At 41.5% G+C, this 17,396-nt stretch overlaps 1 protein-coding gene across 8 annotated transcripts in view; it reads left to right on the top strand.

Moving 5' to 3' along the window:
* The window catches only part of TMEM242 (transmembrane protein 242), a 319,004-nt gene that overhangs the window by 201,552 nt on the left and 100,056 nt on the right, over nucleotides 1–17,396 (top strand). For 5 of the 8 annotated variants that reach the window (XR_012227500.1, XM_073563937.1, XM_073563932.1 and 2 more), the window contains exon 3: nucleotides 588–689. The exons of the other annotated variants lie outside the window; for them this stretch is intronic. Coding sequence is in view for 4 of the 5 variants with exons in the window: in XM_073563937.1 (XP_073420038.1) it covers nucleotides 588–689 (102 nt within the window). In the remaining variant the exon portion in view is untranslated. The remainder of the gene's footprint in view (nucleotides 1–587; nucleotides 690–17,396) is intronic. 8 annotated transcript variants of the gene reach the window in all.

The raw sequence follows: 17,396 nt of genomic DNA, 5'->3' as shown, positions 1-17,396 counted from the left end.
GGTTAGTCGAAAGTCTTTTGCAGAGCGCAGCGGTTGTCTAGGCCGATAGACAGAAATGAGGGAGGAGATGTAGGGGTGTGCCACACTGTGGAGAGCTTTGTGGGTGAGAACAATTACTTTGAATTGGATCATATAATGAATGGGCAGCCAGTGTAACGACTGGTGAAGAGCGGACGGGTCCGAGTACCGAATAGTCAGATGGACGACCCTGGCTGCTGCATTAAGGATGGACTTTAACCGCTTCATGACCTATAGGTACATCATAGGTTGTGTTTTGACATTTGATGTGAAATTACATCTTTTCCAGCACATGACAGCTGAGTTGATCACCTGTCATATACCCTTAACAGATGCAGGTTGAATCGGGATCCACCCGTGGGTGATAAGATGTTAAATGCTCCTTTCAATCTTACAGGAAGCGCATTGAAACACCGCCCATCGGTGCCCCTGTCACATAATCACGGGGCGCCGATGGGTTGGCATGACAACCAGAGGTCTGCAGAAGACCACCATGATTATCATTGCGGATCTCCTGTGTACACTAACCCTTGGTCGTCATTCATAGGAGATTTTGATTTTTTCTACAGATGACTTCCGATCATGTGCAGTGCGCCTCTCTGAAGCTGGGACACATACACCCGGCTTCAAAGGCTCAATCTTGTGTGTGTACATTGACACGCTTGCGCGAGGTAAGTATATCACTAGCGATGATGCTGGCTTTTGTAAGTCATGTTCTCATGCCCACAGGGTTGTGATAACATTCTAAGTGGGCCGACTAGTCTGGGGAAGTTAACACCCCATCAACTTATCAAAGGGTTCATTTACATATCATAAACAGACTTTAGGAATACTTTTTCTAAATATCTGTGTATGTGTCCAATGTACTAAAGGGACAGTTGGGCATGGTTATTTATATAGGTAGTCAAAACTTCTGGTGTTTCTGGGGACACAGGGGACATGTCATGTTCCCTTTAATGTATTTTTTACATGCATTTTTGGTGCATTTTTTTCCCTACTCATTAGTATGAGTGAAATCTGCAGCAAAAACGCTGAAAAAATTGACATGCTGCGGATTTAAGTCTGCAAGGAGAAAATAAGCAATGAGACTTCTGGAATCTAAATCACTTTGCTATTACTAGGCAATCCTTCAGGTTTTGTGAGAAATCTGTACTGAATAAAAGACAGCATGCTCACCGACCCTTAGGCTGTATGCACACGTTGTGTTTTTTCTTTACATATAATAAACATGAGGATTTTCCTTTAATCAATGTGTGCTTGCTTTTAGAGGGCTATATATTTAATAAGAACCAATAGGTAACTTTAATTTCCTATCAATTTAGCCAAATATGGGCTTATTTATTGATGAGTTTTACAATTGTAGATATATCATTAATACAGTGCCTTGCGAAAGTATTCGGCCCCCTGGAACTTTTCAACCTTTTTCCACATATCATGCTTCAAACATAAAGATACCAAATGTAAATTTTTGGTGAAGAATCAACAACAAGTGGGACATAATTGTGAAGTTGAACAAAATTTATATTTTATTTTAAATTTTTGTGGAAATACATAAACTGAAAAGTGGGGCATGCAATATTATTCGGCCCCTTTACTTTCAGTGCAGCAAACTCATTCCAGAAATTCAGTGTGGATCTCTGAATGATCCAATGTTGTCCTAAATGACTAATGATGATAAATATAATCCACCTGCGTGTAATCAAGTCTCCGTATAAATGCACCTGCTCTGTGATAGTCTCAGGGTTCTGTTTGAAGCACAGAGAGCATCATGAAGACCAAGGAAAACAACAGGCAGGTCCGTGATACTGTTGTGGGAGAAGTTTAAAGCTGGATTTGGATGCAAAATGATTTCCAAAACTTTAAACATCCCAAGGCGCACTGTGCAAGTGATCATATTGAAATGGAAGGAGTATCATACCACTGCAAATCTACCAAGATCCGGCCGTCCCTCTAAACTTTCATCTCAAACAAGGAGAAGACTGATCAGAGATGCAGCCAAGAGGCCCATGATCACTCTGGATGAACTGCAGAGATCTACAGCTGAGGTGGGACAGTCTGTCCATAGGACAACAATCAGTCGTACACTGCACAAATCTGGCCTTTATGGAAGAGTGGCAAGAAGAAATCCATTTCTCAAAGATATCAATAAAAACTGTCGTTTAGTTTGCAACAAGCCACTTGGGAGACACACCAAACGTGAAAGAAGGTGCTCTGGTCAGATGAAACGAAACTCGAACTTTTTGGCAACAATGCCAAACGATATGTTTGGCGTAAAGGCAGCACAGATCATCACCTTGAACACACCATCCCCACTGTCAAACATGGTGGTGGCAGCATCATGGTTTGGGCCTGCTTTTCTTCAGCAGGGACAAGGAAAATGGTTAAAATTGATGGGAAGATGGATGGAGCCAAATACAAGACCATTCTTGTTGGAGTCTGCAAAAAGACCTGAGACTGGGACGGAGATTTGTCTTCCAACAAGACAATGATCCCAAACATAAAGCAAAATCTGCAATGGAATGGTTCACAAATAAACGTATCCAGGTGTTTAGAATGGCCAAGTCAAAGTCCAGACCTGAATCCAATCGAGAATCTGTGGAAAGAGCTGAAAACTGCTGTTAACAAATGATCTCCATCCAACCTCACTGAGCTCAAGCTCAAGGAAAAATGGGCAAGAATTTCAGTCTCTCGATGTGCAAAACTGATCGACACATACCCCAAGCGACTTGAAGCTGTAATCGCAGCAAAAGGTGGCGCAACAAAGTATTAAGTTAAAGGGGCCGAATAATATTGCACGCCCCACTTTTCAGTTTTTGTATTTCCACGAAAATTTAAAATAACAAATAAATTTCGTTCAACTTCACAATTGTGTCCCACTTGTTGTTGATTCTTCACCAAAAAATTACATTTGGTATCTTTATGTTTGAAGCATGATATGTGGGAAAAGTTTTAAAAGTTCCAGGGGGCAGAATACTTTCGCAAGGCACTGTATCTACTTAATACTCCAATGCAGTGTATACACGTAATGGCGATCACCCTCTCTTAGGAGGCTGTGCGCGGGCGATCGTCACCGATTGTTAGCTGATTCTGACAGCTGAGACCCAGCACTCACTGCCACGCAGTTTAACCCACTAAATATCGATCACAGCTTTTAGAAGGCAGGCAGAGGGAGGGAGCCTCCTCTGCCCTCTGATTGGAGCCTACGCAACGTCATCGCGAGGGGGCGATCGCTGCTATGGAGGCCCGATGTCGTCGTGATGACATTTGGGTTACCAGAGCTTGCAAGCTTGCTACACTATACTCAGAGCATGGTGTTTTATGCTTGTGTGCCAGTGCAGCACTGACAGTTTATAAAGCAAAGCAATGCTTATGCATTACTATGCTTTATAAGAGATTAGATTTAAAAAAAGTGAAAGTCCAACAGCGGGACTAAGTAAACAATGTTTAAAAAAAATTGAAAAAATATGTTAAAAAATCATGAAGTAATAATACAAAAATATATTCATATGTGTGTGTGTGTGTGTATACAGTCATATGTAAAAGTTTGGGCACCCCTATTAATGTTAACCTTTTTTCTTTATAACAATTTTGGTTTTTGCAACAGCTATTTCAGTTTCATATATCTAATAATTGATGGACTCAGTTATATTTCTGGATTCAAATGAGGTTTATTGTACTAACAGAAAATGTGCAATCTGCATTTAAACAAAATTTGACCGGTGCAAAAGTATGGGCACCCTTATTTTCTTGATTTGAACACTCCTAACTACTTTTTACTGACTTCCTGAAGCACTAAATTGGTTTTGTAACCTCATTGAGCTTTGATCTTCATAGCCAGGTGTATCAAATCATGAGAAAAGGTATTTAAAGTGGCCACTTGCAAGTAGTTCTCCTATTTGATTCTCCTATGAAGAGTGGCATCATGGGCTCCTCAAAACAACTCTCAAATGATCTGAAAACAAAGATTATTCAACATAGCTTTTCAGGGGAAGGATACAAAAAGTTGTCTCAGAGATTTAACCTGTCAGTTTCCACTGTGAGGAACATAGTAAGGAAATGGAAGAACACAGGTACAGTTCTTGTTAAGCCCAGAAGTGGCAGGCCAAGAAAAATATCAGAAAGGCATAGAAGAAGAATGGTGAGAACAGTCAAGGACAATCCACAGACCACCTCCAAAGACCTGCAGCATCATCTTGCTGCAGATGGTGTCACTGTGCATCGGTCAACAATACAGCGCACTTTGCACAAGGAGAAGCTGTATGGGAGAGTGATGCGAAAGAAGCCGTTTCTGCAAGCACACCACAAACAGAGTCGCCTGAGGTATGCAAAAGCACATTTGGACAAGCCAGTTACATTTTGGAAGAAGGTCCTGTGGACTGATGAAACAAAGATTGAGTTGTTTGGTCATACAAAAAGGCGTTATGCATGCGCTGTATTGTTGACAGATGCACAGTGACACCATCTGCAGCAAGATGATGCTGCAGGTCTTTGGAGGTGGTCTGTGGATTGTCCTTGACTGTTCTCACCATTCTTCTCTGCCTTTCTGATATTTTTCTTGGCCTGCCACTTCTAGGCTTAACAAGAATTGTACCTGTGTTCTTCCATTTCCTTACTATGTTCCTCACAGTGGAAACTGACAGGTTAAATCTCTGAGACAACTTTTAGTATCCTTCCCCTGAAAAGCTATGTTGAATAATCTTTGTTTTCAGATCATTTGAGAGTTGTTTTGAGGAACCCATGATGCCACTCTTCATAGGAGAATCAAATAGGAGAACTACTTGCAAGTGGCCACTTTAAATACCTTTTCTCATGATTTGATACACCTGGCTATGAAGTTCAAAGCTCAATGAGGTTACAAAACCAATTTAGTGCTTCAGGAAGTCAGTAAAAAGTAGTTAGGAGTGTTCAAATCAAGAAAATAATAAGGGCGCCCATACTTTTGCACCGGTCAAATTTTGTTTAAATGCAGATTGCACATTTTCTGTTAGTACAATAAACCTCATTTGAATCCAGAAATATAACTGAGTCCATCAGTTATTAGATATATAAAACTGAAATAGCTGTTGCAAAAACCAAAATTGTTATAAAGAAAAAAGGTTAACATTAATAGGGGTGCCCAAACTTTTACATATGACTGTGTGTGTATATATATATATATATACACACACACATACTGTATACACATACCGCATATACTCGTGTATAAGCCGACCCGAGTATAAGTCGACCCCCCCTAATTATGCCACGAAAAACTGGGAAAACTTATTGCCTCGCGTATAAGCCTAGGCTGGAAAATGCAGCAACTACTGGTGAATATCAAAAATAAAATATAATAAAATATATAATGCTCCCCATAGTTCATGATGGCCCCACAAGATGCTCCATACAAAATATGCCCCATATAATGCTGCGCAAAGGTTAATGATGCCCCATAAGATGCTCCATATAAAATATGCCCCATATAATGCTGCAGAAAGGTTAATAATGGCCCCATAAGATGCTCCATAGAATAACACACTGCTCCTCAAAGGTTATGCCCCCATAAGATGTTCCATAGATTATGCCCCATATGCTGCCCCCATAAGATGCTCCATAGATTATGCCCCACTAAGATGCTCCATAGATTATGCCCCCATAAGATGCTTCATACGTAACGTTCAGGCAGCGGAGGGCGCTGCGCACTAACCACATCATCGCGCCCTCTGCTGCCTGAACGTCACTGACATAGGACGCGGCAGACAGCGGTGAGCAGCGATGGACCGGGGACAGGTGAATATCGCATATACTTAGCCCCCTCCTGGTGCATCTCTACAGCCTCGCTTCTCCCACAGTCTCCCTTCCTTCAGCGGTCACGTGATATCGCTCATTAAAGTCATGACTATGAGCATATTTATGACTAACGAGCGGTACCACGTGACCGCTGAAGGAAGGAAGGGAGACTGTGGGACAAGCAGGGGGTCTGCAAAGACGCGCCGGGGGGGTCAGTATGATCTGACTCCCCGCTCCCCCGCCAACCCCCTGGCGTATATGACTCGTGTGTAAGCCGAGAGGGGGGGACTTTCAGCCCAAACAAAATGGCCTGAAAATCTTGGCTTACACACAAGTATATGCGATATATATATATATATATATATATATATATATATATATATATATATATATATATATATATATATATATATATATATATTTTTTTTTTTTTTTTACAGCTCTGGCAAAAATTAAGAGACCACTGCACAGTTGTATAAAAGTCAGCTTCTGTACATGTCTGACAGCCATTCCATTCCAGTGTCAGTTGAATTCCAACCAGAGTACACATCATTCTACTTAATGTGTTTCTGATTAGGTGATCATCTGAACCAAATCTTATTTAACGAGGGAAAGTATAAAAAAAACCCTGCTGTGGTGTTCACAATCCTCTTGCAGTAGGACAAGCTGGATGGCAAAACAAGTCCTAGTAATATCCTAAAAGTAATAGGAATGAAAAATAACTTTTAACCATGCCTAAGGAGTTGAAAAGAAAAGTCTTGAGTGAGGAACAGAAGGGCTCAATTCTGGCTTTACCAGAGGGATATAGTGAGCGCCATGTTGCCTCCATCCTTAAAATTTCTAAGACGGCAGTCCATTACAACATGGTCAAGCAGCAGACATTGGGGACAACAAAGCTACAGACCAGCAGAGGGCGAAAACGACTCTCCACTGACCGGAATGACTGTCATCTTATTCGAATGTCACTCAGCAACTGCAGGATGACATCAAGTGACCTACAAAACGAATGGCAAATGGCAGCTGGGGTGAAGTGCATGGCAAGAACTGTTCATAACAGGCTCCTAGAGGCAGGGCTCAAGTCATGAAAAACTAGAAAAAAGCTTTTGATCAATGAGAAGCAAAGGAGAGCCAGGCTGAAGTTTGTCAAAGATCATATGGTATGGACCATTGAGGACTGGAGTAAGGTGAAATTTGGTGGAGGATCGGTGGTGATCTGGGGATGCCTCAGCAAGGCTGGAATTGGACAGGTTAATCTTTGCAAAGGACCTATGAATCAAGCCACATACAAGGTTATCCTGGATAAACTGTTGATTCTTTCTGCTCAAGCAATGTTCCCCAACTCTGAGGACTGTTTTTTTTCCAGCAGGACAATGGGCCATGCCACACAGCTAGGTCAATCAATGTGTGGATGAAGGACCACCACATCAAATCCTTGTCATGGACAGCCCAATCTCCAGACCTGAACCCCATTGAAAACCTCTGGAATGTAATCAAGAGGAAGATGGATAGTCACAAGCCATCAAACAAAGAAGAACTGCTTAAATTTTTCTACCAGGAGTGGCATAAGGTCACTCAAAAGCAGTGTGAAAGACTGGTGGAAAGCATGCCAAGACACATGAAAGCTGTGATTAAAAATTTATTCCATAAAATATTGATTTTTGAACTCTTCCTGAGTTAAAACATGAGTATTGTTGTTTCTACATGAATAAGAACTTGTTTTCTTTGCATTATTTGAGGTCTGAAAGCACTGTTTCTTTTTTATTATTTTGTCTATTTCTCATTTTCTGCAAATAAATACAAAATTTTTAGCTTTAAATTTCGGAGACATGCCAGTATTTTATAGAATAAAACAGCAATGTACATTTTACTGAAAAAATATACCTATAAAGAGAAAAATCAGAGAAACTGAAAGTTTTGCAGTTGCCTCTTAAGTTTTGCCAGAGCTGAGTATATATCTAATATATAAATGTATGAATGTATGTCCGGGATTGGCATCCGCACCGTCGCAGCTACAGCCACAAAATTTGGCACAGTCACACATCTGGACCCCAAGAGTGTCATAGGCTATGTTGTGAGGCAAAACTTTAACCCCGCGCATTCCAATTCACCAAACAATTTTACCCCTATCTACATAATGGGGAAAAAGTGTATGTATGTATTGGCATCTGAACAGTCGTAGCTACAGCCACAAAATTTTGCACAGTCACACGTCTGGACCCCGAGAGCGTCATAGGCTATGTTGTGAGGCAAAATTTTAACCCCGCGCGTTCCAATTCACCAAACAATTTTGCCCCTATCTACATAATGGGGCAAAAGTGTATGTATGTATTGGCATCTGCACCGTCGTAGCTACAGCCACAAAATTTTGCACAGTCACACGTCTGGACCCCGAGAGTGTCATAGGCTATGTTGTGAGGCGAAATTTTTACCCTGCGCATTCCAATTCACCAAACAATTTTGCCCCTATCTACATAATGGGGAAAAAGTGAAAGGAAAAGTGTTGGAGGCAAATTGACAGCTGCCAGATGTGAACAAGGGGGACTTAAAGAATGAGAGCGATGGTGCCAAACAGTATATACCGTACAGTTACTAAGGTGGGGTCCTGACATGGGATACTCACCACACACGGGGATATGAACACACACACAAAATGCGCCACACATTACCACGTGCTTCAACACATATACCACCCTCAGCACACATTTCACCACACATACACCAACCTCGCCACATAAAAATCGAAACACAAAAGTCGCCACTCAAAACTCGCCACGCTGTCCCAGAGCTGTTTAAAAGATGAAAAATGAGCTGTGATTGGTTGCTATCAGCAACAGTTTTCTTTGTAGACAGTTGTGGTAACTGAGGCCTATTATTCTCATAATTTCTATGATGTTATCATCCTTCTGTAAAGCTGGAAATAACACAATTTATTACCATGCCAACACAGACCACCCTCTGACACAGACTGCAGGGGGAGCCCAGTATCACACAGGATAGGATTGGATACACGGCTCAACAGTCAGTATCACACAGGATAGGATTAGATTCACAGGTCAGCATTCAGTATCACACAGGAGAGGATTAGACACATGGCTCAGCAGTCAGTATCACACAGGATAGGATTAGATACACAGCTCAGCAGTCAGTATCACACATGACAGGATTAGATACACAGCTCAGCAGTCAGTATCACACAGGATAGGAATAGATAGGCAGCTCAGCACACAGTATCACACAGAATAGTATTAGATACACGGCTCAGCAGTCAGTATCACACAGGATAGGATCAGATGCACGGTTTTTATGTGCAATATAATCATTATAATTTGTTATAACTAACCACAGTTGGTTACTATGCCCAGGCAACGCCGGGCTCTTCAGCTAGTATATATTATATATATGTATAAATGGCTTTTGTTTCTCCAGCGATCAGTCCAATGGTAGAGTAAAATATAACTTTTATTTGTCCATTAAAAAGTTCCAGGTTTCTTCAGTAACAATTTTGTCAGTCAGTCCCTTATGGACGACCTGTTTCGACACTACATGTGTCTTCCTCCAGGTCCAAGTGAGGAATAAATCAAGACCGCATACTGTATATAGTATAAGAACATGGAAAACCCATCTGAGTTTCTGGGTGTCACCCTTTTTAGAAACTAACTGGTGTGTATGAAGGATTCCAAATGGATTTAATTTAACCAGGTTAACCTTATTTCCAACAGTATTTGTGGTGCTGATCCTTCCCTAAGGACTTCACCAACATGAAAAAAACAAATATTTAAAATCAACATTAAATGATTAAAATCAACCATGCCTATCGGATTCAAGAATTCATAAAAATACTTATGTATTCACAGCACAAGAATGGTTAATAGTGAAATTACTTAATACTGTATCAACTACTATTGCTATGGAAGCACTATTATAACGTCACCATTTGTATTTAATATTGCGTTATCAAGTCCATTAGGCTATTTAAACCGCACTGCACTCTAGTTTCCAGGGAAAAAAATCCACTTTCCCTTGACAGGATTTTTTCATGTAAATTGCCCCTCCTAATGGGCTTGGACACTTTCCCTATTCCTTTTGAGGGAAAAAGATTTTAAATCTCCATTATGCTTATTGGCGAAATGTCGTGAAACTGCAGAGTAACCTGCCAGCGGTAAGGAATGGCACACTGGGATGACAGGATGGTCCAAATAGCAGTATTTTTTTATTTTCTCATCCAAAACTTAACCGCATCATACAAGTGTTTACGGATGTGCTTTTTTCAAAGGGTTCATAGTACAACCCACATATTGAAGTTGACATTGAATTAGATAAATTACATTGTCCGTATTAGAATTTATAAAACTGCGTATTGGAAACTCTTTTTTATTTGTAAAGGAGACAAATTTTTTGTCCTTTGTAACATACTGGCAACATCTGCACACGTTAGCTCCACCTTTGTGGAAACCAATGGCACTGAGCCGTTTTTCTTTTGATCTCGTTCTGAGTCCATAAATAAGGTAGGAGACAAAAGGTTTTTAATGTAGTTGCTCTTTTTGGCACAAATCGGACCATGTGATTATCCAAGATGTTTCTAAGAATTATATCTTGTCGTAAGATAGGTAAACTTCACATGCCACAAATGCAAGCTTGTGTCCCTGTTGGAGGAAAAGTTGCAAAATCTCGAATAGAGGTTAGCTATGTTGAAGATCATTAAGGAAGGTGAAGAGTTCTTGGACAGAGCAGAATTATCTCTTCATGTTACAGAAAGAGAAGAAATTCGAAGTGCACCTGAAGAAACGGGAATGGAGACATGTGACCCAGAGAAGCAGGAGGATCAGGAGGCAGTCAGCACCCATACTGCTCAGGAACCAGTACCAGGCTCTCACGCAGGAAAACGATGCAGAAATACATCAGGATAAGACTTTGCCAACAAACAGCAACCTTGTACGCCTTCAGAGTCCTCCTGGATGGAGAAAGAAAAATGTTGTGAAGAAGAAACGGAGAGTGGTGGTCATGGGGGATTCCCTGTTGAGAGGAACAGAGGCCGCTATCTGCAGACCGGATATAACGTCAAGAGAAATGTGCTGTCTTCCAGGTGCAAAAATTAAAGATGTGTCTGACAGGATATCAGGACTCTTCAGACCTACAGATGACTACCCATTCCTGCTACTACATGTGGGGACAAATGACACCGCAAGAAATGACCTGGAAACCATCTGCAGAGACTTTGAAGACTTAGGCAAGAAAGTGAAAGAACTGGGAGCGCAGGTGGTCTTCTCTTCCATCCTCCCAGTGGATGGCCATGGAACAAGGAGGTGGAATAAGATTCTGCAGGTTAACAACTGGCTACATCGATGGTGCCGTCAGCAACGATTTGGATTTCTGGATCACGGAGTGAATTACTTATACGATGGACTACTTGCTAGAGATGGGGTGCACCTTACGAAGACTGGAAAGCATGTATTTGGAAGTCGCCTTGCTACACTTGTAAGGAGAGCTTTAAACTAGAACAACATGGGAAGGGAAGCAAAAGACCAGAAAAAGCCATACACCTGACAAATGCTATTGAGAACTCTGCTATTAGAAGTGGAAAGGAAGAACAAAGACAAAAGAATCTAATTAATAAAAATATTGGAGAAAGAGAAACCAATCACAAACTAAAATGTTTCTATACTAATGCACAAAGCATGGGCAACAAACAAGGAGAATTGGAACTACTAACACAGGAAAAGAAATATGATGTCATTGGAATCACTGAAACTTGGTGGGGCAATAGACATGATTGGAATACAAGACTAGAAGGATGCAACTTATTTGCAAGAAACAGACTTGATAAACGAGGAGGAGGTGTCGCATTGTATGTTAGAAACACGTATATCTGCACAGAGATTGAAGCTTCAGAGACTGGGAGTTCTGTGGAAACTGTTTGGGTAAGAATACAAGGACAGAACAATGGAAAGGACACCATTGTAGGCATTTACTACAGGCCGCCTGTGCAAGCTGAAGATATGGATGAACTCTTTATGCATCAAATGGCCAAGTTCTCCAAAAAATATGACATAGTTGTCATGGGAGATTTCAACTATCCAGACATTTGTTGGGAATCTCTCTCAGGCAAAACTAACAGGTCAAGGAAATTCTTATCCTCTCTTGCTGACAACTTTATCTTCCAAAAGGTAGGGGAGAAAACAAGGGGAACTGCTACCTTGGATCTAATCCTTATAAACAGGGAGGAAATGGTTGAGGAGGTAAAAGTGGCTGGGACCCTAGGAGGTAGCGACCATGCTATTTTAGAATTTTGGATAACTAGAGGCGGAAGACCTGTGAAGACTCAGACGTCAAGGTTAGATTTCAGAAAGGCAGATTTTAAGGGATTCAGAAAGAGAATTGGAGGGATCCAATGGCTGGATATCCTTAAAGACAAAAATGTCCAGGAAGGATGGGAAATCTTGAAAAATGAAATTCTCAAAGCACAGTTGTTAACAATTCCGAAAAGAGGGAAGAATAGGAAGCATTTAAGGAAACCAGGATGGATGAACACAGAACTTAAGCACATGCTAAAAAGGAAGAAAAAAATGTTTATAAAATGGAAAGAGGGAGGCATATCTAAAGAAGAATATAATGCTGTCTGCAGAACCTGCAGGGCACAAATCAGATTAGCTAAAGCTGAAAATGAATTGAGGCTTGCAAGAGATGTCAAAAGCAATAATAAAGGATTTTGGGGATATGTCAAAAGTAAAAGAAAAGTCAAAGATGCTATAGGATTTTTACAGGATGAAAATGATGAAATGGTAAGACAGGATGATGAGAAGGCTGAACTTTTAAATTCCTATTTTGCATCTGTTTTCTCTCAGAAAGGAAATGTAACATCAACTGTTCTTCACTGTCCTATTAAGGGAATAGAAGAATCCAGGATATCTATAAACAGAAAGATAGTGAGGAAACACTTAGCTAACCTAAATGAATTCAAGTCTCCAGGTCCAGATGAATTACACCCCAGAGTACTGAGATAGCAGAAGAAATTTTTGAACCCCTCTCCATAATCTTTGAAAATTCTTGGAGAACAGGAGAAGTCCCAGAAGACTGGAGAAGAGCAAATGTTGTTTCTATCTTCAAAAAGGGGAAGAAGGTGGACCCAGGCAACTATAGGCCGGTGAGTCTGACTTCTATACCAGGAAAGATCTTTGAACAAATTATTAAACAACATGTAAGTCAGTACCTGGATAAGAATGAAGTGATTAAACAGAGTCAGCATGGGTTTGTAACTAATAAGTCATGTCAGACTAACTTAATTTCCTTCTATGACAGTATCACGGATTGGGTGGATCAAGGAAATGCTGTAGATATAGTATATCTTGACTTCAGCAAAGCATTTGACAAAGTCTCTCATACAATCCTTATTGAAAAAATGACTAAGTATGGAATAAACAAGGCAACTGTTAGGTGGATTCATAACTGGCTTAGTGATCGGACCCAAAGAGTGGTCGTAAATGGCTGCACATCCAGTTGGAAGAATGTCTCAAGTGGCTCTGTCCTGGGCCCTGTATTGTTCAACATCTTTATCAACGATTTAGATTTAGGAATTGAGGGTAAACTGATTAAATTTGCTGATGACACAAAGCTAGGAGGGATAGCTAATACTAGAGAAGAGAGAGAGAGGATTCAAAAAGATATAAATAAACTGGAGAAGTGGGCAGCAACTAACAGAATGGTTTTTAACAGGGAGAAATGCAAAGTACTACATCTGGGCAATAAAAATGAAAAAAGCATATACAGAATGGGAGGAATAGGGCTAAGTGACAGCACATGTGAAAAAGACTTGGGTATACTAATAGATCACAGACTGAATATGAGTCAACAGTGTGATGCAGCAGCAAAAAAGGCAAATGCAAAGAAACATACAGTCTAGATCACATGAAGTCATTATTTCCCTCTACTCCTCTTTTTGACAGTTAGAGTGATCAATGAGTGGAACAGGCTGCCACGAGAAGTGGTGAGTTCTCCTTCAATGGAAGTCTTCAAACAGAGGCTGGACAGACATCTGACTGGGATGATTTAGCGAATCCTGCTTTGAGCAGGGGGTTGGACCAGATGGCCCAGGAGATCCCTTCCAACTCTGCGATTCTATGATTCTATTTCCGTATGATGTTAGTGATCTGATTGAATTGTGGACTATACCCCATGGTAACTTTTTCATCTTCGGAACAATCATCAGTAAATTCCTTAGATGAAACTTCAGACACTTCAGTTAGTACAGGTGCTGTAACATATAATCCTAAGAACAATCCTAATGTCAACAATGGGGATGTGGTCGTAATGAGGTCAAAAAATGAAGGAAAAGGGGGGGGCGCGCAAGCATCGAGAAAGGGGGTTACCAGACAAAAAAAAATAGATATGGTAAATATCCTGATTTGGAACCTATCCAGCTATGTGCTTTCCCAAGCCCAGATATCCCTGCTATCAAAGGCATTGGGCTTCTCCCCTACTAAAGACTTCAATGTGTACCAAACCATTATGGATATCAACAGGTTTGCACAGAATTTAGCTTTAAAATATCACTATATTAATGATAACAGCACTCTGGAAGCTACTGAAACTGAGCTGAATATGGAATTTTCTTTGAAAAAAGATGAACTACTGATGTTTGAAGAACAGAGGACATTAAAAGATTTGTATGATTTGGATACGACTGATAAAAAACCTGGGGATCAGTCGGTTAAGTTCCTGACATCTAATGTGGATTATTATCCGCTGAAATCAAGATCAGTAATCTTGGATAAATTCCAGGTGTTTGTTGAATTGGAACTGACTGAACTGAGTAAAAATATAACAAATCCAAGGATAATCTGAGCAGACAAGAAAGAACAGCGTTAGACCTATTGATACAAAATAAAGATCTTGTAATTAGAAATGCGGACAACGGTGCGGCGATTGTGGTGATTAATGCTGGATTGCACAACATCCTAAACCTTAGAGATCTAGAGAATCTGGATGTTTATTTGGAATTAAAAGTGAATCCCACTGTGAGTTTTAATGGTGAACTTCTAAATTTACTCCAGGAAGGTGTAACAACTGGAGTTTTGGATGAAAAAATAAAAAAATACTGCTATTTGGACCATCCTGTCAACCCAGTGTACCATTCCCTTCCAAAAATTCATAAAAATATATTTCCACCTCCTATGAGACCCATAGTGGTGGGGATTGGTGCACTGGGTGAAAGACTAATTGAGTGGGTGGATGCACATCTCCAACCACTAGTTTCCTTGACTCCTAGCTACATACATGACCCAAAAGCAGTGGTTACTATGATGCAAGCTTTTAAATGGGAGGCTAATTTCACATGGTTTTCATGTGATGTAATTGGTCTGTATCCCTCTATTCCCCTTAATGTAGTTCTTAAATGTTTATCCTTCTATCTCAAGAAATATAGCAGTTATTCGGCGGTTTTATGTGATTTTTTTACTGGAAGCAACTAAATTTCTCTTGAGTCATAATTATTTTTTGTTTGACAATAGGTATTTTTTGCGGAGTACCAGTTTGAGTATGGGAGCAAAATTTTCCCCTTCACTCGCTAATATCGTAATGATGACCTTTTATCTATATATCTTCAAACCCATTCAGAGCTAATCTGGTGTGGATGGTAAGATATATAGATGGTCTGGTTTTTGTTTTGAAAGATATGGAGGTTGATGCCCAGTTTTTCCTCGAATATTTGAACAACAATAATTATCTCCAATTTACTGTTTTTTTCGGAGAAGTCACAAATTGATTTTTTAGATGTAACTAGGGATGAGCGAGTAGTGAAGTATTCGGACTCGCTGTACTTGTTACGATTACCTCCTAATACTCGGGTACTCGTAACGAGTAGCGAGTCCAATGTAAGTCTATGGGAAATGTGAGTAATGGGCTGTGTGTGTGTGCTGGGCCTGGCAGGGACTGTGCCGGGATGTGCTGGCCTGTTAGATGACTGTGCTGGGCTGTGCGGGACTGTGCTGGGCTGTGCAGGTACTGTGCGAGGACTATGCCGGGCTGGGTGGGACTGTGTGGGACTGTACCGGGCTGTGCGGGGACTGTGCCGGGCTGTGTGGGACTGTGCTGGCCTGTGTGGGACTGTGCTGGCCTGTGCAGGTACTGTGCGGGGACTATGCCGGGCTGTGCGGGACTGTGCTGGGCTTTGCAGGTACTGTGCGGGGACTATGCCGGGCTGTGTGGAACTGTGTTGGCCCGTGCGGGACTGTGCAGGGACTGTGCTGGGCTGTGCGGGGACTGTGCGGGCTGTGCCAAATATTGCGAGGCAAGTAGTGAAATACTCGCCAGCATTCGAGTACCGTGAGTACCGCATTACTCGCCGAGTACCGAATCCTAACGAGCATACTCGCTCATCCCTAGATGTAACGCTTGTTGCTAATATTGAGGAGAACAGGGTACTGGTACTTTCTTACCGAAAATCAACTGCTTCAAACAGTATATTGCCAGCTACATCTTGCCATCCCCCACATGTCATCAGAAGCCTACCTGTTGGTGAGCTCATCAGGATTAAACGCAACAGTTCTGATGACTCTACATATATAAGTGAGAGTTAAAAAAGTTTGCAGCAGATTACAAAATTGTGTTTACCCTAAGTGGTGTTTGGAAAGAGTTCGTTTGTCGGTAACATCAACAGAGATTCTTTACTTAAACATAAACGTAAGGAAAACAAAACTAAACATAATATCATCACATTCACCACGGGGTATAGTTCACAATTTAATCAGATCACTGACATCATACGGAAATATTTACCTATCTTAGGACAAGATATAATTCTTAGAAACATCTTGGATAATCACATCCACCATCGGACTGGCCCACCAGAGAACCGGAGAATTCTCCGGTGGGCCCTGGCACCTGCTGGCATACAGGGCCAGAAGTTGCCTAGGGCTTCCGCTGCTCCAGGGACCCCCAGTCAGTGGCGTGTCACTAATAGCGGCACACCACGCAGCTGCTATGGGGGCCTCTGCCAGCGGAGCAGCAGCGGGTGACAGGAGGCAGGAGCCCCTGTCCCCGCTGCTAAAGAGAAATTAATATTCACTGCTTCCCATGCCCACGTGGACATGGAAAGGGGTGAATATCATTTCACTTTAGGCAGTAGCTGGTCAGTGACAGCGTTAGCCGCAGCAGCCGGCTAACACTTCCCACTATCAGGGCCGGGGGACCAGTGCGCCCCGCTCCCCCAGGGGCCCCCACACTAGGTAGGCGCTATGCGGCAGTAAGTCAGGGCCGGCGTCGCCCTCAATTGTAATGGAAGAGAGAGCGTCAGATGACGCTCTCTCTCCCATCAGTCCCCTCTGCTTTTGACTCACAGCCGATGCGCGATGACGTCACTTCATCGTGCACCCGCTGTGTGTGTGGCAGACTGCAGCGCAGCTCCTGACAGTGAAGCAGAGCCGCCGCTGAAATCAGAGTAGGAGCGAGGAGAGGTGAGTATTGTGGTTTGTTTTTTTATATCTCTATATCTATCTATATCTATCCCATCTATCTATCTATCTATCTATCTATCTATCTCTATCTATACAGTGCCTTGCGAAAGTATTCGGCCCCCTGGAACTTTTCAACCTTTTCCTACATATCATGCTTCAAAC

This window comes from Dendrobates tinctorius, unplaced genomic scaffold, assembly GCF_039654945.1.
Source record: "Dendrobates tinctorius isolate UK_male_01 unplaced genomic scaffold, ASM3965494v1 ptg000409l, whole genome shotgun sequence".
In the NCBI taxonomy this organism is placed as follows: Eukaryota; Metazoa; Chordata; class Amphibia; order Anura; family Dendrobatidae; genus Dendrobates; species Dendrobates tinctorius.
This window is presented reverse-complemented; position numbering and strand designations above follow the sequence as displayed.